This window comes from Fringilla coelebs (assembly GCF_963513975.1).
Source record: "Fringilla coelebs genome assembly, chromosome: 3".
Classification (NCBI taxonomy): domain Eukaryota; kingdom Metazoa; phylum Chordata; class Aves; order Passeriformes; family Fringillidae; genus Fringilla; species Fringilla coelebs.
Genome location: NC_140030.1, coordinates 82,058,469 through 82,080,721, shown reverse-complemented (window position 1 = coordinate 82,080,721; position 22,253 = coordinate 82,058,469). Strand labels below are relative to the sequence as shown.

Genomic DNA, 22,253 nt, shown 5'->3' with positions numbered 1-22,253 from the left:
CTGGAGGCACATCACATCATCTGCTTCACATCTCTTCAAGAGCAGATCTTTTGTATTAAAAGGATTTCCCCTATCATTCTGCAAATTAGTGTGACAAAACATGTTTCACTGCCCTCTGTGTTGGCTGCATGCAATAGCAACAGTTTGGCAAATTTTCAGTGGACACTAGGTAGCAGGAGAGCTTTGCAGTTAGAGCTGGACCTGTGCAAATGACCCCAGGTTTTGTGAAGTCAGACTTAGATGCTAGTTGACTAGCTGCAAAATGAGGCTCTGCTTTGCTGACTGAAATTCAGGTCATAATTGAGACCAATTAGGTCCAATTTGGATACATGATTCTTCTTAAAGAGTCCTTATTGGGTGCTGCTTCTAAAGTAATAATCTGCAACAGTTGTGAGGACTGTGAACAAGCAGTATGGCTGTGGCTGACTGTTTGGGAAGAGAAGACAGGCAGGGCCAGGTCCTGAGAGCTGCAATGGAACATTTCATGCTATGCCTGTATTGTTGCTTTAAAAATGTTACAGCTACTTCTGGCATAAAATATTTGACAGCTTATCAGATGAAAATGTGTGTCACTGTAATCCATGAGTCAGGAGCTTTTTCTGTCTTGTAATACCACTGTAACTTTCCCATCCCAGGGTCTTGAGGCCCGTGTCATCAAACTTCCTTCTGAGAAGTGCAAAAAGGCTAAATGGGCCTGAGGAAAAAAGAATCTGTTTCAACATTTGACCAAATACTAGCGTGAAAAAAGAAGAAACTGGCTTTTCTGCAAGGTCTCTGCAACAAGAAATGCAGAAAGTGTGGGCAAGCAGGCTTGTGTGAAATCTGGGAAGAGAGAAATCCCCAGGGCAAGGGTAGGTGCTGTTGTATTATGAAAGATGCTCAGGAGGACTGCCAAGTGCTTCTGCTGTAAGTAATGATGACTCCAGATTCATTCAAGCTCTAAGAGATTATCCCTAATTTTTATTTGAGGTTTGAACTTACACAGAGCAGCCACTACATGCATTCCTTCTATTTCCCAGTGTTATGTATTCTCCAGAGGGTATAGACAATAAGATGTACGTTATAGTTCATAGCATGACCCTGCACTATTTACAACAGGGGTGAGGTGGCAGTGGGTCACAACACAGGGAATAAGGTGCTTAAGAAGATCAGGTCAGAGTATTAGCTCTCACTGTTGAGTATTTTAGAGCTCAGAAAGGTTTTGTACTCATGGTGATAAAAGTCTTTAAGCTGTAGCTACAGGGAAAGGTGCAAGACTGAGCTATGAAGTGACACAGCAAGGTGCTTGTCACTGGATATGAGCTGTGGTACACTCAGCAAGGGACCACGGGGGATGGCAGGAGGACCTCAGGTCTGCAGCACCATGGAGCAGGAGCAGAGCAACGATAAATTGCAGTAAATTGGAGCTGGAGAAGGACTGGGTATTTGCTTGTGCACTTCCTTGCTGCTTAAAGGAGATAATCACAATAATCTCCCTGCCCAGTGCCATCCTGGCTGGTCAAAACAGAGAGCAGAAAACCTTCCTCTGCAGCTGCATATGTGGGAATCCAACTTGCATTGCATTTTCTGGTGGAAAAGTTTCTGCCCACTATCACTAGCAAGGTAGTGGGTGATAACCTCCACTGGAACATTTTCCCTGTAGATGTAAAAGGAATACTCTAGAATGGCTTAAAAATTGCTCATTAGAAAATGTGTCAGAATGTCTTGCAATTTTAACTGCCAATGGGCCAACTTTTCTGATTTTTTTTTTTCCCCCCTGGACGTGCTGGTAGGCCCAGAACACTTAATCAGCAGGAGAATCTGGAGCTGTAGCCAAGTTCTACACACTTTCAAGAGCTGGGCTAGCCTGTCTCAGCTAGGTGCTGCTATGGGCCACTGCCTGGGCTTGTGACAGCTAAGGAATCCCTGCCAGAGTCTGTCTCATCTTAATTGCTTTGACCTGGAACACGATACACACAGCATCCCAGATGCATGGTCATACCAATAAGCCAGCCACTGCACCTCCATTTCTCCTCTTTGGCAGATGTGGATCAAGTCACAAATTCATTCTGTGAAGTGCAAGCAGGGACTCCTTCCATATCATCCTACCAAACAAACAAACCAAACCAAAAAAACCTTAACAAAGAACGCTCACCAACCAAAAAAAAGAAAAATCACTTGCTCCTCAAACCTCAGTGCTTCAGGTTTGAGAAGACTGAACTCCATCACAGTGTAAGCAGGTAATATTCCTTGATCATGTCCCAGGATTGCAGGCTTCTCTGCTGATGCTTATGAAGAATGATGGTTCAGTATCTATCTATCTATCTATCTATCTATCTATCTATCTATCTATCTATATGCAGATATGGCATGTCTATACAGATTGCGTACAGTAAAACATCAGGGCATATTTAGCTGAGCTTTTTCTGGGATACATGAGGTGCATGGATTGATATATACCTGTGGTGCATCAATCAGACTAGCTGCCTACAGGGGAATGATTTTTCCCTGTAGTGTAGTTCTCAGGACTGTGTAGATTGAGCTTGCCCTCACCAACAAGGTGCTCAGGAACTCTTTGAGCAGACGGAAGAAAGGATTTTCTTCCCCTTGCCTGTAGGGCTGGCACGTGAAGAGAGCCAAAGATACAGAAAATTGTGGTTCCAATATACAGAAAACTTTGTTTTGAAGCAAGGATCTTCTGAGGAATTTGTAGAGGTAGCAAGGTTATCCCTCATATTTTGCTGTTTTCCATTCTCATAGGCAAATGCATTACCTGTAGAAAGCTCAGGCAGTGGTTGTAGTACCACTGGGGCTTCATGCTGACATACTTTGCCGTCTGCATCCCCTGGTTTCAAGAAACACAGAATTGAGAAATGCAGACTGAGGACAGAGGAAGCAAACAGGATTCTGGTCAGGACATGGGAGTCAAGTTTAATAGAGCAGCTGTTGAAGGTGTTATATCATAATGACTCAAGGCAGACAGGACTGAGGCTACAGAGTGATCTCTGTGAACTGCTATGGGCCCAGTCAGCCCAGCACAGACCAGGGAAAATAATGGCATCTTGGAGGAACAGCCAGAAGTGACACCATTAAAGTGGGCTTGATAACCAACAAGAACGTGTACCATGAGGGAAAGAAATATTTTTCCTGCTGCTGAACAGTCGTGTCTGATTCAGAAGTGAGAGCAGTAGACATGATTGTCCACAACTCCAGGACCTTTGGGGAGAGATGATGGGACAAGAACTTTGTAAATGGTGGATATTCCCTTTCAAATGAGTGACATTTTAGTATGAACTGTGTTTAGGGGTAGTGTGAACTATGAGTTTAAACACCTTTAGAAATTCGAGGTGATGGAAGATGCTGACTATGGCTTCTTTCCCTGCTTGATGTGGCATTCTTCGTATCCTCTTTTGTTCTATATTACAGTGTCAAGTAGTTTAAGAATTTTTTGAGCAACTAGAAGCTTGACTGCTTATCAAGGCTGCAATAGTTTCTACACTTTGTTTCTCAGCAGTTGAATGAGTTGTTAATTGCCCTATTAATTTTGTTCATTTTGGTTCCCACATGTATTGAAATATCTGAATCTATGGTAGATTAGAATGCAGTGGCATTTAAAATGCCTTTTACTGAGCAGTCAAAACCCAGGGTAACATACAGAATGTCTTGTTTCATCAGGTAAAAAAGTTACTGACTGGCAACTTGTAACTTCAGTAGTGGCTGCCAACTGACTAGCACAAACTAGATATTTTTTACAAATTGATGTATTATTACATTTTAAATGTCAAGGTTGAAATGCACAGTTGCTTTATACTGCTTTAATGAATTTTTATACTTCTAAAGGAAGTAAAGATATTTCCATTGTGCTTGATCTGAACTCTTAGTTTTTTATTGCTATCAGGATTCTATAAAATTATTTCATTTTTGTAGCCAAAACTGGAGTCAAGATAGTGCTTTCTTTTTACATCACTATTTTGCCCACATTACAATTATCTTATGTAAAGGAAAAATTATCTTATGAAAGGAAAAAATTGTGTTTAATATTTTTCTCTCAGAATATGAAGTAGCTTTTGCAGTTAACTTTTTCCACAGCCTTCGTCAGACTGACAGCCTGTATTTTAATATCAGACATCAAATTATTTACCTGTTTTTTTTTAAAAGTCTATTTGCTGTTGGAGGTTTTTTTATTGTTGTTCACACTAGGGGCCGTGCAAAGATCATTCTGATGACTCCACTCTGAAGGCTCTATTCTATCTGTTTATAAATATAGTCCCTTTATTTTTTTTCTGTTAGTTTTCCATAAGGCAGTTACTGTGGTTGAAACAACCAGGTAACTTTTCAGCTCTCACTTGTACTGCCGTTAGGGGAAGAGGTGTGACAACAGTGTGAGGTGATGCTCTTGGTCCAAGGTTGCTCTCATTCACAATGATGGGTGCAGGATTTTGGTTTTGTTGATTCACACTGGTGATGGGCTTTGCTTCTCATCTGGATACCTCATGGTGTATGCTGTGACAAACATAAGCAATGGGTAGCAATGACCTGGCTAGTTCTCAACAATTCTGAAAAACATGAAAGAAAAAGCTTTTGCTGTTCTTGAGATTTCATTTCTGCTCCTTTGCATTTTTAGGAATGCTTGAAGGTGACCTCTGTGTAAACCAGTTAAATTTTTTTTTTTCCACGCGGACTAAAATTCAGATTGCCTGAGTATAATCTGTGATAGCATGGGATGCTTCTTTTGTAGGAGAGAAAGCATTATCCCTCTCCTGAGTCTGCAGGCCATAGCTTGCATCGCCAAGATGAAGTAGGTGATACAGGCAGTGAAGACACCAGCTTGGTCAGTTCTTGGGACCTGATATATATGAAATTTCACAAAGCTGTGTATATTACTGTTCACATAATCCGAATGTCTAAAGTCAGGTGACAGACTTCCCATTGGTGTCATCAATACTTTGCATCAACCTGTTTTCTTTAGAGTGCTGTTCAGGAATATGTTTACCCCTTCTTGTTTTTCCTCAAAATCTTCTTGATTTGTCTTTTTAGAATGTAGACTCTTCAGTGATAGCATTTCTTAATTACTTAATTAAGAAAAGTATCACAAGACGCAATTTACCAACATTGTGTATTTTGCAAGCTTGCAGCTTAATCCTATTGTTCCTTTCTTTTCTGATACCTAATATATTAATATCATACATGCTACTGCAGATACAGAGTAGAGAAGACAATATTTCTCTTACCCTGATATTTTTAGAGCATGGCATACAATTGCTGGTTCAGCATATGAAGCTGACTGTACATTTAGCTTCCTCTGAGAAGGAATTGAGAAGGTCACTAGAAAAAATTTAATGCATGCCTTTTCCTCTACAGAGCAGAAGGATCTTACCAATAAGTCAGATTCAAGTGGCCTCAGGATGGTTTTCTCCATATTCCTGTTCCTCAGTGATTTCCTTAAAATAGCATGGTTCAATGCTGTAAGGTTTTCTTCTTTGGGGTGGGGCAAGATTTCTGAGTTATTTTTATGTCAGCCAAGCTCTCCACACTTCATATGAATTCAACCAAAATGTTTGTGGCAGGATGCTGATATCATCAACAATACTTCATGTTATGAGACCACACTGGCTTTCCTTTTTTATTCTGGAGACTCCATGCCTTGATAAAACTGATGAGCTTATTTGAGAATGTTTGAGAATTCACCTATACAGGTGGTGTTGAGTATTGTGACAGCTGTTGAATATCTTGACCGAGGTGATGGTCTAGTTAGAACTTGGTTAAAAGCGTGATTAAATCTCATAAGAGCTCATTGATAACCTCCTCAGAGTTTGTATTGTGAAGTCTCTTAAGTCTCTTGCTGTTCTTTATGTTTGAGCAAATATATATGCTACGTTTCTTCTCATTAGACCTTCTGTCAGTTTTGGAGGTGTTTGTTGGTTTTGGTTTTTTTCCCCCCTCCCCCAATTCTTATGCCTCTATTTCTGTTTGTGGTTTTGGGAAGGATTCTGGGAGAGGTCATGTGAAACAGTGTCTGCAAACATCAAAGGCAAATGTGTTTTGGTTTTTAGTTCATCTCTTTCATCCTAAAAGCACGCCAAGATTGGCCATAGGAGTCTTATGGAAGTGTTGGAATAAAGTGGAGAGGGTGGTTAAAAACAATAAGTTGCTTCTGTGAGCAGAAATGGAATGCTGACAGAAGTTGAGTGCAAATTGCAGTGGATTTAAAGGTGCGCATCTTTTCATGTGGCTGCCTGCACAATCACATCCTCTCCATTACCTTCTTAAAAATGTTCCTTTTTCTTCATGACAGTCTTTGTAGCTCATTCTCAGTTCAGCTGACAGGACCAAGGTTGCTGTCTACTTTTTTGGCTGAAATAATGGCTAGTGGAAAAGACAAGGAATGGTGCTGGAGTATAAAGCCACTGATAAGATTTTATACTTCCAGCTGATAAGCCCTAGTTACAGGATGGGGAAATCTACAAAATAGCTGTTGATAACAGCACTTTAAATAACACTGGAATAACAACATATAAATGAGTCTGAAACTGTCACTGAGTTGAGGTTGCCTGGTTGTGTCCCTTGTCCCTTCAGACTGACAAGTTCCACAAGGCAGGCCCACATGAGAAAGGGTTCCTGTTGGTAGAGACCTCAGGGGTTTCCTCACACCTGCCTGTAGCCACAGCATAATACTGTGGAAAGAGGATGGAGTAATTAATAATTAATAAGATATCCACATACATATAGGAGCTTAAATATAAAATTGACAATATTTATTAAAATACATCTAAATGAATTTTTATTAAGATTAATGTTCCAGGTGTGTGCAGTAACACTAAGTAATAAAATCAAGTCCACCGGTACTTTTACAAATCAATCCTTAATTTTACCTTTTAAAGTAGCATAAAAAGAGTTTAGAAGTGTTTCATAGTGTGTGTAAATAGGTTCATCAGGATGCATTGGGACTAAATCTTTTCCCATGAGCAACAGACAGATGCTGCTCCCTAGCATTTTAGGTGGTTGTTTAATGCTGAACTACCTCTTATGATAACTCATTTTTTCTCTTTGAAATGGTTTGTTTCCTGAACCATCAGAGCAACTGGCCCCTAGGAAGAAGGCAAGCTAATACATTAAGTGAATGGTAGAATCTAGCAAATTGTATCAACTAGAAATCCCTTTTAAAAATTCTCATTACTCAAGAGTCTGGCAGAGCCACATCTAGCTAAGCGGTTTCTGTTCCCTACAAAGGCTGAAAGTGTGGTTTTTGAAGAAGAAATGTCACAACTGAAGCAGGTATTCTGCTTAAGGGCTGGCTTCAAATGGGCCTCAGAGTGCTGGGGAACAGTCCGGACAAGCTGAACAGGGACAATTCAGTCTGCAAAACCATCAGAATTCACTTGGGAGTCCCAGCTCTCTGTTGGTCTTACTTAACTGGCAGTATCGAGAGTTTTATCTAGTTCACACTAAACAAAATGGGAAAATAGCAAAGGATAGTATAGCAAAGAAAACTTGATAGTGAATACATTTTCAGTTAATGTATCTGAGAAATAGATTTTTTTCTTCTTATTGCATATGTGATAGGAAAATAAATTAGGATGGGACAACATTGACAAGTATCTCAAACATTTTAACAGCATAAAAATGGAAATAATACATCATACCTACAGGATTTCTTTGAGGGAATAAATAGATGTAGCTATTGGAATCCTTTTTGGCATGCTATATTTCAATGTTTATTTAAGCCATTACAGGCAGTGAGATAATTCCATCCTTGACACCGTATATTGTTTTCCTAGTTAGTAGAATAAGTGAGTGAAATATTTTTCTGTCAGAATGTAGGTGTTTCTGTTCTGAAAAACTGCTAGAACATTGTCCATGAAACTTTCATTGTTCTACTTGTGGTGGAGAGTCTGCTTGTACAGAATGATTTCAGTACATTAAAGCACCACATCCACTGAGTTAGCTGTGTGTCTGATCTCTTGGTGCTCCTCTTGAACAGATAATTTTAAAACTTTACCCATTTTTTATCCTAGAGTTGGAATCCATGTACTTTTCCCTCACAAAGAGAAGTTGAGAGTGAATTGTAGAATTTTTCAGATAAACAGCTTTGCCAGCCTGAACTATGTTGAACATCTATGGCTTTCATTCCTGGAGGGAAGACAACAAATTTAGCCAGTAGCTTATTACATGTTTACCCATCTCACAGAGAGTCTTTGAGAGTGGGCAACAGTATATTATGTTTTCTTCCAGGGATATGGCTCTTAGTCACGACTTCCTCTCAGTTCTTGGAAGAGATAGGATTATCTGGTACCTAGGGTAAATCAAGTTCATCTCTTTTCTTTATCAGGCCTCTTCAGAAGGTAAGACTGAAGTATGCGGTTTTCATGGAAAAGAGCTTGGGAAGGCTGCATGCCTACAGAGTACCAGCACTTATAATCTCTCCCTGCCTTCTCTTGGCTAATTTTTATTTCTATGGAAGTCTTGTATATCATGCCAAGAATATACAGCTATAAATATTCCTTCAATGTTTCTCTATTGCAAGTTGTAGTGTACAATTGAAGTGCCTGACATCAAGAACTAAACTCTGAGTCTATATGGGAGACATGATACAAGACTCTTTGAAATAACCAGTAAACAAAACCCCATCAAATTTAGTACTTTGAGAGTCTAGGGACTTTTCCACAAGGAATCAGGTCCACTTAGATTTAACTATGGGGTTTGGGTTTTTTTAGTAATTAAATGTGGATTTTACTGGCACATAGGCAGAGAAGAGGTAGGCATTATTGTCAGGCTGTGAAAAGAGTACAGTTTGTCCTGTGCCTGGGGACTGCATGGGGCTCCTCACCCTCAGTGAGCTCCAGTCTTCAATCCATCACACACATACCTGCCCATGCTTCCATCAGGGGCATAAAGTCAGGGAGAGGAATACAGGATATGTTCCTACTTACTTTCTCTCTTTGTGTATCCTCTGGGGACTTCAGTACCAAGTACAGATGGAAAGCAGCAGGCAGCTGTAGCTCTATGAGGGGATGTGCCTCTCTTCTACTTGCAGAAGAGGTTCCTTATATCTGGGTCAATCCACTACTGTATTGAAGTGCTTGTAGCCTGCGATGGGCTGGCCTTGGCCAGCTGCCAGGCACCCTATGCAGCCTCTCTCTGCCCTCCTCAACTGCACAGGAGGAAAAAACACAATGAAAAAGCTCATGGGTCAAGATAAAGAGAGGGGGGTCACAAAGCCAATTCAGCGATTTTCAATTCTGGTACCCTTTGTCAGCAAAATGACATTTCTGTCATGAGGTCAAGAAAGCAAATGAAAAAAATAAATGCACACTACAGCCCCAAGGGTTCCCAAACTATTGGGATTATAGAAGACTAGGTATGAATTTGTTATGCCTGTAGAAAACAGATCTGGTGACTTAATGCTGGCCTGAGATGCTCAACAGCACTTAACACCACATCAGCTAAAGAAGGAAATGTATTGTCTACTAGAGGAGAGCTTTGTTTTACTTTTTCTATTGAGAATACAGAAGACAAGTATGAAAATGAGAAAACAAGTGTCCCTCATACCAATCTCAGTTTGGCTGTCATTCAGATTTTCCCTCTGGAATCTCTGTGGATGCTTGGGGGCTAGCTTAAGAAATGCTGCCTCCTGGGAGCTGCTTTGCAAAACAGAGTTTTGGGCTGTGTTTAGCCTCAGGGACCAAGAAGTCAACTTCGTGTCCTTTTTCTTCCTATATTCTGTCATTTGGAGTCAAACTAATAAATTGTCTACCAGTTCACTATTTTTTTTTTACCCTGGCTTTCTTGCCAGGGAGATTTCCTTTTGAGATAGTCCCACTCCCCTCCTTATATTTTTTCTTCAGAATTTATTTCCTGGTTCTTAGCTTGCCCCAAGAATGCAATTTCTGGCTTATGTGAGATATATCTGTGATAACTTGTGGTTCTTTTTTCCCCATTCTTTGAGATTGAGATACAAAAAGCAAATGCAGCAAATTACTCCTTCTCTTTTGCTGAGATTGTCCTTCCTTTCCAAACTCTTGCTATGAATTATTTACCATGAGCCATATTCACAGTGCACAGATCTTATACATCTTATCTCTTTATCCCTGGTTCTCAGCTTTTCATGCATTATGACTAACTGAGTGGACATGAGAGCACTTATGTTTTCCTGGATGCAGGAGCCTGGATGAAGTGACTCAGCCCCATCTCTGTGCAAGCGTGGGCCAATGTTTGCCTTGCTCCTTCCACTGGCCCAGTGGCAGCCAGGGAGGGCTCAGGTGTGTGGTCCAGAGCGAGCTGTGGCACACTCTGGGCAGGGTCCACACCTGGGCAGCTGTGTGTTCATACAGCTGAAGCATACCATTGCCAGCAGACTTGATGTAGCTGCAGAGCCATAGCAAGGCAATATTACTAATATAAATGACAGATCCTGCATTTAGAGTGGAGGTTTTTCATAACTTCTGCTTTTTCAAAGTACCTTTTCTGTCTGCTCTTTATCAGTTTTGGTGTTTCTTCTGTCATAAGTCTCAAATTGGAAATATATTAGTTGTAACAGCTCAGTAAATCATTCTTTTTCTTATGTTTCTTTTTGCAGCTGAAACTCAGAAAAAGATTATAGAAGCTTTTGAGGTGTTTGACCGTGAAGCCAATAAAACTGTGGATGTCAGGTTTGTAAATATATTCACAAATATATTTCATAATCTCAATAGAGATAAACAGCTCCCTAAACTGCCATCTGCTTTACCAGAAAATGTAATAGAAACAGTTCTTTTGGCCCTGTTTGGACAAGTATGTTTGTAGTGGGTTGACCCTTGGATGGATGCCTAAAAATTCCTGGATGCTTTTAATTCTGGTATTTTTAAAGTTTGAACATTTGACAGCGCTACTTGAACTTAATTTTAACATAAACATTCATATCCTTATAACTTATGTTATAAAATGAATAAACCTCATGTTTATGTCTCAGGGAGCAGGTTGTGAGGTTATAAGCTGTTGTCATGAAAGTTTACTGGAGAAGTTTTTCATATTTACAATTACTCTTTCCAAAAGAATATCCTTTTAATTATAAATCAGTTATTGATTAGAAATGCTACAATGGAGTGTGAGAACTGGTGAAATTGTTGTCATTAGACATTCTGCATAAAGACAAATTGAAAAACATATTTAAATGTTCCAAACAGCTTCTCTACATTACAGAGAGGAAAGGGAGGTGCAAAGTATTTGTGATGGTGGTAGCAATGCATGCTTACTAATAACTCTAAATTTAAGAAATTGCAGGTATTTCATAGAAGTGATGCTTTTTCAGCTATACCTGATGGGGAAAATATCAGGATATGTCTCCATACTCAGTATAGTTGCTGTTCCCTTGTCCGTAGGACTCTGTAGGGTGGGACTGTTCGCAGGGGTCACAGGATGAGGGAAGAGATGAGAAAGTTGACTTAATGTTCAGAAAGTTTAGTTTATTCTTTTATAATATATATTATGTTAAAAACTACACTAAAAAAATAAAAAGATTTTATCAAAAAGCTTAGCTAAGAATAAAATAAGAATGAATAACAAAGCTCAGACTGACTGAAACAGTCTGAGACAGGTGGACTGGGATTGGCCATTAATTAGAAACAACCACATGAGACCAATCACAGATCCACCTGTTGCATTCCACAGCAGCAGATAATCATTGTTTACATTTTGTTCCTGAAGTCTCTTAGCTTCTCAAGAGGAAAAATCCTAAAGAAAAGATTTTTCATAAAATATCATAGCTACAGTAGGGTTGAGTGATCTCTTAAATCTCTTGGTCCGTGCCCAGGGAGGAGCCTGATGCCCGGGGCTGGGGCTGTCCCGGTGCCCCCTGGTGCCCTGCTCCTGGCTGGGCAGTAGGATGGGCCCTGGCTGCCTGGCCTGGGGCAGAGCCCCCACCAGTACCACCCCCAGCCCTCACTGCATCATGGCATTGTTTGGCACTCACTGCTTGTTTGTTTGCCAGTTACATCTGCAGTCTTGGCTAAACAGCTCTAGAACTTTCTCCACTTCTCACTCCATTATATATGGATATACAGCTTGGGAGCATGTTACAACAATGAAATGATACAAGTGGACTCTTTGAAAAATGTATTCATTCAGATAGAGAACATCCAAAAGTCTATTTAATGTAGTAAATGCATGATTTCACATTAATTTTTTTTTTTTGTAGTACAGATACAGACAATGAACAAAAACTTATTGTCTAATTATTTCTGGGCTCATATTGCAGGGCTGTACCACAAATGGGATTATTAATGGCTGATTATCTTGTATCAGAAGGTGGCAGCACAGCACAATTCTTAACCACAATTGTAGCTGTATCAGTATTAATGCCTGAAATATCAGATATCTGTGAAGAATGAAAAATGATACTGGTTTGACAGGCCAACATTGGTATTCCATGACTCCTAGTACAAATTAGTAAGAAATAAAGCATGAGGGAGATGGTATTTTTTCATGCATATTTCATGTCCCTCAGTCAAGGACTTTTGTGATGTTGCAAATCTTGTCATTGAAAGTATTACATGCAATGTGAAAACCATGACCCAAAAGTTTCATTGCATCTGTGTTACAAAACTTGTACGATCATAACCTTGATTTTAACCATAGTTTTCGTATTCTAGTAACTACACAGCAGAAACTGCAGCTGCTGAACTAAGTGAGAGAAAGGGTCAGGGAGCAAAATAGTTTCCTATCAGGTCCTTTAAACTCCATGTTATTACCAAATGGGTCTTGACTTTTTTTACCAGAAGCACTTCAAGCAACATCCTTGTGCTGTCACGCAGGCAGACTGCCAGATAGAGCATCCAGCAGTGCCAGATTTTGCAGACTCTTCTAGGGTCTGACTTACCTCAGTCACATCACAGTTCTGCTGGGTGTGAGTGAAGTGAGGCAGGGGGATGATGGCAGCATTCCCATCCCTGGCAGTCTGTGAGACCAGAAATAGTGTGGGACAACAAGGAGGCAGGATTTGTGTTGGATGTGGCTCTGGTGGAGGCAGGGAATAGTTACAAGTAGCTGGAAAATGTGAGGGAGTGCAGGAGTGAGAACAACAAATGCAATATTAATACATACTAGAACTGTGATGCATGGACAAGGATTATGTCTAAATGAGTGATCTCCCTGAGGCCATTGGCCATTCACCCCCACAGGGGCAGGGCCATTTGAGTAGATAGTTTCATTTCAGAACACATGGATGCGTGGGATTGGGTTTTGCTCTGTAACTAGTTTTGTGCAGCCGGCCCTTTTCTCTCCTTTGTCTATTGTAGTGCTTCTCACATGTTTTCAGTCAGAAGGGGAACTCCTTGGGACCTGTCTGAGGAGGTCATAGACTATACATATAATTTTACATATGCTTGGTATGCTACATTCAGGGCCTTACTGTTGTAAGAAGATTTTACAAAGATCATTCCTCCTTGTATTTGCCATTTTTATTAGGTGATCTGATTTTTGCACAAAATGGAAAAATTTACTACTGGTCAAGATGAAGGAACCGCAGAGGTTTGGATCACGGGAACCACCAGCACTGTGAATAGATATTCAAATGTGCTTAAATTTCTGTGTTGCTGAATTGAATTTTAAGTCACAAGCTATATTAATGCTTCTGTTATTTTGTTTTTAATCATACCACAAGTCTCATTAAAGCTTTATTACAGCCTTACAATAATTTTATTCCTAGTCTGTGATGTTGTTCATCTTAGACTACTTTGAGGCATTGCCAGTTTGGTCAGAATTTTATTTAGAGCCTCAGAACAGCTGCACCAGGTCCAGCAGTAAATGCAAGCTATGAATATATTTACAGCATAAACAGAGTGGTGATAAGCCACTTTGTGGCTCTGTTTGACTCTCTGAGAGCACAGCAGGGACATAGCGGGGCTGCCTTCTTCTTCACCCTTTATATTGTTCTTTAATGCAGTAAGAATTTGTATCTTTATAGCATTTAATGGAAGTATGTATTTTATTTGTTACTTTGCATTTCAGTATTGATTGACTTGCATCTCCAAGGGATTTGTTAACTCCATATATAGACTTTACTGAAAATAAGCATTACAATTAGAGAACAGCAATGTAAAAGTAACTTGCACACAGTACAGTGCAACACAATAGTAAAGATTTTTTTGGGGAAATTCCAAGAACAATTTCAAGGAGCTTCAGAATATTTTATGTCTGAAAAAGTAGACGTTGCTTACTGAGACATCATCTTAAAATTCCACATAGATTTTCTTGTGTGCTTTTATGTGCACACTCCTATATGCAAGCTCTGAATTGGTATCTGTATTCCCAAGTCTTATATTGCAGTCTTATTAACAAAGATGTTTTCCCTTTCCCCCAGGGAGATTGGTTCCATTGTCAGGTCACTGGGTTGCTTCCCAACTGAGGCAGAAATACAGGAACTGCTTGCAAAGGTAAATGTTTAGATCCGTTGTATTTTTTTCTGTCTTCAACTGCACAAGTTTGGCCCTTCTGCCTTGATGAATGGGAAACCTAAACTCTTTTCCAAGATGTTGGAAGTGTCATGGAAGTTTCCAGCAGATAGACAGTCTTGTAGGTTGCCCTGAAGCAAATCTTTAGACTGATGAGGTAACAATGTTGATGGGTTAAAATGAGGAGTCTTGGACTTTTTCTTACCCAAAGGGGGACTATGACACTGTGACAAGGTGGAGGGATATTTATAGAAAATGGAGGAAAAATTGTCTGATGAAAAAGAACGTCCTAAACCTCAGTCAGATATCCAAACTCTAATCATCTCATTCTTCTGGACATGCCATGGAAACACATTGCAGGGTTAGGTAGTAAAAATTAGTTTTTGAGCAGGTGTTAAAATTATACATCGCATTCAAAAAATACCCAGAGGGAAAGCCTGCCGTTTTTTGATCTATGTCCTGTTATTGCTATCTTATAGCCAGACCTTTCAACATTCTGTCCTTCATGAGGGCTTTCTCAGCCTTGAGATTTCTGAGTTATAGGTGAGAATCTTTTCTTACTTGATTGCTTAAGCTTGTAAATTGGGATTCAGGATGTAAGACATCACAAGACCTAGTGGTCCTCTCATTCTCCCAGTGATAGGCAGTGGTAAGGTAAAGAAATAATTGCATTTCTCCACAGTCTTTTCCTACACTAATTTTTGTCTCCTTACATCATGCTTGTAATAGAAAAGTGGTGTGCTGGTGCCTTGGCATGACGTGGTTAATAAATGGGACAAGGAAGTGGGAAAAAGACTTCACATTCTTTTTGCAAATGGGCATGCTGCTTTAAGGAGTGGACAGTGCTGGAGCTGAGAGGTGGGGTAAGGATTTTTATCCTTTTCACAAGAAGGTCAGGATACTGGGAATTTATGTCTCCTACTGTTTTCTTCCTGCTCCAACAAAAATTTGGATAGCTGCAGTAGTAGTCTCTCCTCACTAGGCTTGTCTGGCCTCTTGTAGATCTGAATTTAGTGTGAGAAGTCTTGCACTAAGTCTTGTGAAAATAATGCAGCTGCTTCAGATGAGGAAGTGCAAAGAACCACTAGAGGAGAAAGCTCTTTTAACACAATTCTCCAATCTGTCTGCTCTGGTTCTGTACTCTCAGAACCAGATTGTCCCAGCTCCCACTGACAAACAAGGCAAAATGGAAAGAGAAATTATGGTGCTTAATATAGATGATATTTTTAGTGTCCCACAGTGACTTTTCTTAACATCAAATGAACAGTGCAACTCCTCACTGAAGATACAGATTTGAGAAATGGGGCTGCTTTGACAACCCCGTTCAAGTCCAGGGGAACCAGGGGAATTAAGGACCTGCCTCATCCTTTGGAAGAGATTTGGCTTACTTTTCCCCCCCCCAATTTTCAATGTTACTCAAAAAATATGAGATAAGTAATACATAAAAAGTAAAGTGCATTGTAGCCACAAGGTAGAAGATTCTTGAGATACAACAGTGTAACATGTGTGAAAATGCTGATTGTAAGAATATTAAAGCACAAATACTGCAAGAAGAAAGAATACATTCAGAGTGATGGTTAACCCTAAAGAACACTGCACTGGAAAATAAATAGCAAATAATGTTTCATGGGGCCTGTAAATGAAACTTTGGCATAGGTTTAGTACCAGAAGAACACTGTCTTCTTGTGGAACCCTTCATGTATTATGATAATCACAAACATATCTTAATTTATGTATGATGCCACTATAATTGGCTGTGGTAATTTTATCTTAATCTAGGTAAGGTAAAAATTGTATCTGTTAGCCAGTTTGTAACCAAGCTATTTCCAACCAAATATAACCAAACATTGTTGCTCATTGCGAGCTGTGTTTAATTTCTGTTTCTCACTACTTGTGTCTCGGTCATCTCATCTTCCTATTAGCCTTATTGCTAAACTTGCACATGCTCCCATCACGTTATTCATATCTGCAAAACCAGCATTCATATAATTATGTTATCTTATGAATTATTGTATGGTGTTTCTTCTATTGCTTTATACTCAATTCTGTACTTAATATCATATCTCTAGGCCTACTTACAAAGATAAGATTAAATGCTAAATCTAGAGATGGTGGAAACTTACCTAAGGGTTACTACAATGCCTGGAGTTCGGTACAGCGCTCTGCCTAATAACTATGGAAGATGTTTTTGTTGCTTTGTGTTTCAAGTACCCCAATGTTATGGCTGGGAGAACAGAAATACAAAACATAATAGGTGCTACAATACAGTTGTTATGGGAGCTGTGGATGTGCCCAAAGGAAAGAAATCGAGTGAAACTCATAGAGTCTGAACAAGCAAATACTGTTACTGTGAAAAGAGGAGGAAATACAGAAAAAGAAAAACAAAACGAGGTGTAGAACAGGAATGAGCATGAGGAAGAGTAAGAAGTGTTAGAAATAGGATTAATTTTAACTGTTCAAGATGCTGCTGGATCTATAGAGACTCTGAAATGGAAGCTGTTTGTTCCACATCAGAGGAAGCTGAGGTTGCTGATCACCTCCCAGGACAAGGTTTTGCCAGGTACTTTGTTACACCTTTTCAATCAAGCAAGCAGCAAAATAAGTGATTTTGTAATGGTAAAAGGTTCCATTTGGTTTAGAATGAAGCACACAGCATCTTCATTTCCTTGCTGAAGATCCTTTCTGCTAGGTTCACGAAATAGAAGGGAAAATGTGTTTTTTCAAGCCAGTTTCCACTCTAAAGCAGCAAGACGTGATGGCTGTCTTCTCTTAGCACCCAACCCCCTTCCAGAACACTGGAAAAGAGCATGCAGCAGCAGTTGCAGCTTTCCACTTAAGCAACTGGATGTATCAGGAACTGCCCCAGCTCTGACCCAGCTCCCAGGTGGAAGATTCCTTACTAAGTTTTTTCTGGCTCAGTTAGAAGATTTCAAATCAGTGCCTGTTTGAGTTTTCTTTCAATCTCAGCTGTGTCTCAGGGGGCCTAGCAAGGTGTTGCTGCTGCCAAGTGAGACCTCAAGGCATGCATCCAGTTTCAACACAGACAGGAACAGGCTAGCTCAATTAACAGGGCTCCTTTTTGGGAGCAAAACTTAAAATTTTCAGGGAAGGGATGCACCCCAATGACAGAGCGATTTTTACCACTTTGCTTATCTCCTGTGGAAGTATAGGAATGCAGTGAGAATGCTGCTAGAAGTCCCCAGTGTTTTGGGACTAATTTGTTTGCTTTTTTGGGTAGCACTTTATAGGCTGCCTTATGGCTGTTTTGGTCCTGACTCAGTCTGCCTGCCTCTCCTGTCCTTCCCCTGACAACTCTCTTTAACTTTCTTTCATGAAACATGAAAGCAACAAATTCCATCATTAAGGTGCACTTGACTGGAGCTATAGCCAAGCTATCCAATTAAATATGCCCAGAAACATCTTTGGGTGTTGAAGCCAGCAGGCACAGAGCAGCTCATGCCCACCCTGGTAAATGCTTTATGCAGAGGGGCTGCACCAAGCATCCTGCTGGGGAAAAGTCCTTAAGGTCCAAGCCAGGATCTGCTGGGGGAAATGTTGGGTGGCACAGTTCAAAATCATGCCAAGGGAATGTGCTCATGGTTTGCTGTAATGAATGTTCACATTACACTTCTTGGGAATGCTCCAGATCCTGGTAGACTTTACTAGTGTGACTTCAGCCTGAATGTTTAAACCTCTGCTGAGTTATTGTGGCAGATAAGATCAGTTCCTCGGTGTCTGGTTCCTTTGCATGAATGGTTTTGAAGCACAAGAGGGCAATATTGAGTTGCTGCAAATGTCTAATAGGAGACCTGTATTTTCCTGGGATATTAGCTCTTCCTTGAATCTCTTTCTATTTGATCACAAGCCTTTCACTCAGATGTTATGATGCCATGTGATATTAAAGACCTGATATAAATATTCAAAGTCTAATGCTGTAATTTTAATGCAGGGACCCCCCCCCCCCCCTTTTCTGCTTTTTGGGTTAGTTTGCTAATGAGTCATATACCCTGCCACACTTAAATTTTGTTTTTAGATAGAAGTAGAAGAACCGGGTGGATTCGTTCATCTGAAAAATTTTCTTCCAGTGATGACAAAAGTTCTACTTGACAGAAGGTAATGGAAAGTTAACTTTATGTGTCTGTAGTTTATTCCAGACTGACAGGGTTGATTCTGAAAAGCATATCTACAGAAATTTTATGTAACTGGAAAGAGTATAGATCTTTGTCATTTAAACTCATTTTACATTAGCTATATAGATTTTGTTTCAAAATTAGTTCATCTACATTAAATTATGTTGTACTGATGATATAAATAATGCCAGCTTATAACCATAATTGTGCTAGTATGTAGCTTTTGTATTCTAATTGGAATCAGAATTGCTATTCAACACGCTTTGTGTAGCTCTGAAATATTTTGTATGCAAATTAAGGTCATAACTATTGCTTTCTCTGAACGTATGAGTTACAGTTACTGAGAAGCACAGAGTGTTACAGTGTATTCTAAGTAAGTTGTGTAAACAAGCTTCATATTCGTGTCTTAAAATGACTGCCAGGTACAGCTGAATGTATACAATTAGCACTCTAAAAGACTGCTGACCTAGAAGTGGTCACATAGGTGCATAGAAGTCTTTGCACATACACAGGGGCTTGTGCTATTTTGACATTTTGCACTAAAGCAAGGTTATTTACAAGGAGTTTATCTTTCATTTTAAAGATGGTTATCAAAGCTTTTGAGAAACTCAGTCTTGTCCAATCCTGAGAAATTATTTTGCACACAGAGGGCCTTTGATAGGAGGGTGTTCTACACATGAAGTAGCTGTGGCTCCTCACCCTTTCACAAAATGATGCCTTGCTGCTCTGTGCTCTCCTCCTTCTCTACACTCCCTTAATGCAAATTCAAACACACACACACACACACACAAAACACCCCCTGCCCTCTTTCCCCAGGCTAGTGCAGGCTTGTCAAGACCCACTTCATCTTTTGGGGCACTGTGTCCATAGGTCACTTAAGCAAGGGTACATGAGATTTGGATCATAAAATCCATGGCTCCTTCTTAGCACATTTGATTTTTAGATAGTGAAAGACTGAGGCGGGTCCAGGCAAAACAGTCAAGCAGTCAACCTCCCTGGATTCAGCTCCTTCTCTTTAGTATTCTGGGGGTTTGGTGGGAGCCTGCTGGGATATGGAAAGTCTCCATTGCTGCACTGAGCTCGCTTTCCTGCTCTAAAATCAAGCATGCATATGCATGCACAAACGTGCCCAGTTCTCCCCTCTCTCTGAAATTGTTAGTGACAGACCTTTTATAGCTACCAGCCTCCTTTGCTCATCATCAGCTCATTAGGCTGCCCAAGTCCCACTAGGTGATCTGTTGCCTAGCTACCAGCCTACCTGGACAAAACTTTGTTTTCTTGGTTTGTCCATTTCTGTTCAGTGCATTGACTTTGTGGAATGATTCATCTGTTGCTGATTCCTACTAACCCACCAAGCCAGCCCAGACATGCAGAAGACATTAATCTGGCTCCTCAGCACAAAGGAAATTAAACAGTAGTACAACAAAAGATGTAAGAGTTAAATATATGGACAGTTCCAAAAGGTCAGGCTGCAATTAAATGTTTGATAGACAAAACTTAGTAAATTCTCATGGAATATAAGCCTTCCTTCCCCTTAGTACTCGTATTTAATTTTTTCAGAACACTGGCAAGCAGTAACTTAACTTTTCTGATTCCATGGTTTCAGATTCCAACCTATTCCAGAAGATGTTATTCTACATGCGTTTGAGGTCTGTACCTCTGTAAATATTCAAGTACCTAATTGCTGGGAAGAAGTTGCTGCTTTTATAATAAGCTTAAAACCACAAGATTTATTCTTTTTCTTTAAAGGCTTTGGATGAGAATAAATGTGGATATATTACCAAAGAGGACCTGGTCACGCATTTGACTGGAGAAGGTAACATGACTTCTGTAATATCAGTATTTAAGTAAAAAGCATTACATATGTATATGGCACCTTGAGGTCCTTACCCTGCAGGCCAAAACCTGCAGGAATAGATACATTGTCTTCAAACAATGCTGTTGCTGTGATGAGTGCCTGCAGACTAGGACATTTCACTGGTCAGTGATGCAGGGAAAGAGCATTTATCTGCCTGCTTGCAGACATTATAAAATAGAGATTTTTATTCTTATCCTTATTTGTATTTCAGTCATGTCTGGATATTTTGTGATTCTGTGCACACCTCTGTGCTCACTAAGTATGTGACTCTTTTGCTGTCCTGTAAAATTGCAGCTTAGATTTCTGGATGTTTCAGTGGTTTCAGTTCTCATTCATTCTTACATTATCTTGATCTTAATTCTAGAACCGCATGCAAACAAAGAGATTCAAAGACAAGATTGAAGTTGTACATTCTGTAATCCTCAATATCTCTTGAAGAGCCTGCTTTTCTTGTGTGGCTGACTCATGCCCACCTGCCTCATGTTCAAAAGGGTGTGCAGGTTTTGTGCAAGACCTAGCATCAGATGGTAACCTGGTTCTCTGAGGGATGAAGTAGGCCATCAACAGCTTTGAAGAGAAAAACCAGAATTCTTTCATGATGTGAATACAAGTGTAAGGATAGCCAAATGAGAGATAATCATTCTAATGTACACAGGAGAAAAATGGATAAAAATGGTTGTTTCAAAATTCATGGCAGAGAGGAACAGGCTGTTTTGGTGTCTGTGAACTAGAAGATCAGATAGATCCAGATCCTCTGTCTCCTTCCTTTTAGACTGGCTCACTTGGTGTGCAGGACTTATATTAGCAAAAGGGGAGGAATAAGATACTTAGTTTTGTTCTTTTTTCCTCTGTGTTAGACTCAAAAGGACATCCTTTCAAGTGAAAGGCAGCTAAATTTGCCTGTTCTTGAAAGGATACTTACCAAGATAAAATGTTATTCTGTTCTGTCTTTCAGGTGAGCCCTTTAATCAGGAGGAAATGGAGGACATGCTTTCTGTTGCTCTAGATCCAGTAACAAATACTCTTCACTACAGAGATTACCGTATAAGGCTGGTAGTAGATGAAACCAAGACCTTCCCTTTTAATGGCTGAGATGCCTTTTGGTAACAGCACCGTGGCTTGACAGATAGTTGAAATATGTATTTTAAAGTATAACAAAGCTCAGCTTGTGACTTGGTGCTTGTAATTAAAATTAAATTTGTGTAGTTATGTTTCCTTGGGTTCTGTGTGTGTTATATAAAAATATATTCACACCTGGAAAAAGAGCTCTTGACAGAAATACTGTGTAAGGTCTGGACAAGAAATCATGGAATTTTGTTGGAAAATAGCAGGAAAAATAATGTTAATGAAGTCAAGAAATAACTTTGATTGCTTTTTAAAAACTAAGAGAAAATGAGACCTGTGAAAACATGGAATAAGCAGGTAAGTGAGTGTCTTAAGGTGACTAATACTAGTACGATGAAGCTTTTATGTTTAACTGTAGTCCTTTTTTGTGCTTAAGTAATAAGGTACCAGGTAGGTTGCACCTTTTGAAATAATATAATAGATCAAATAAACTTTCTATAATTTCTGGTGTTTTTCAAGTATTTGTGTTTTGTTTACCAAAGGCAATTGAACTTGACCAGTTTATATTACTAATCCACTGACATGGTACTTTACTTTTATTTTAAATGTGCAGGGAACACTCCAACCATTTCCATAGTCAACCTAATCCTTGAGAACATTTTGGTTACTATAGGCAAGGAGCAGTTCCCCTTTTGTAACCAGTTTGAAAGTCAGCAATTTCAGCTCTTCAAAACTTAGGATCACAGAATGAGAATTTGATTTTCATAAACTGATGAAGCACCATTTTTTGAAAGA

The 22,253-nt window shown here is 39.7% G+C and overlaps 1 protein-coding gene across 1 annotated transcript in view; it reads left to right on the top strand.

The window, feature by feature from the left end:
* DRC8 (dynein regulatory complex subunit 8) overlaps window positions 1-21,485 on the top strand; it is a gene marked incomplete at both ends in the record, with an annotated part of 29,016 nt that extends 7,531 nt beyond the window's left edge. The window contains 6 exons of the mRNA XM_084202647.1: window positions 10,556-10,628; window positions 14,315-14,387; window positions 18,439-18,518; window positions 20,142-20,184; window positions 20,285-20,351; window positions 21,349-21,485. Of these exons, the coding sequence (XP_084058773.1) occupies window positions 10,556-10,628; window positions 14,315-14,387; window positions 18,439-18,518; window positions 20,142-20,184; window positions 20,285-20,351; window positions 21,349-21,485 (473 nt within the window). The remainder of the gene's footprint in view (window positions 1-10,555; window positions 10,629-14,314; window positions 14,388-18,438; window positions 18,519-20,141; window positions 20,185-20,284; window positions 20,352-21,348) is intronic.
* Window positions 21,486-22,253: the final 768 nt, after the last annotated feature.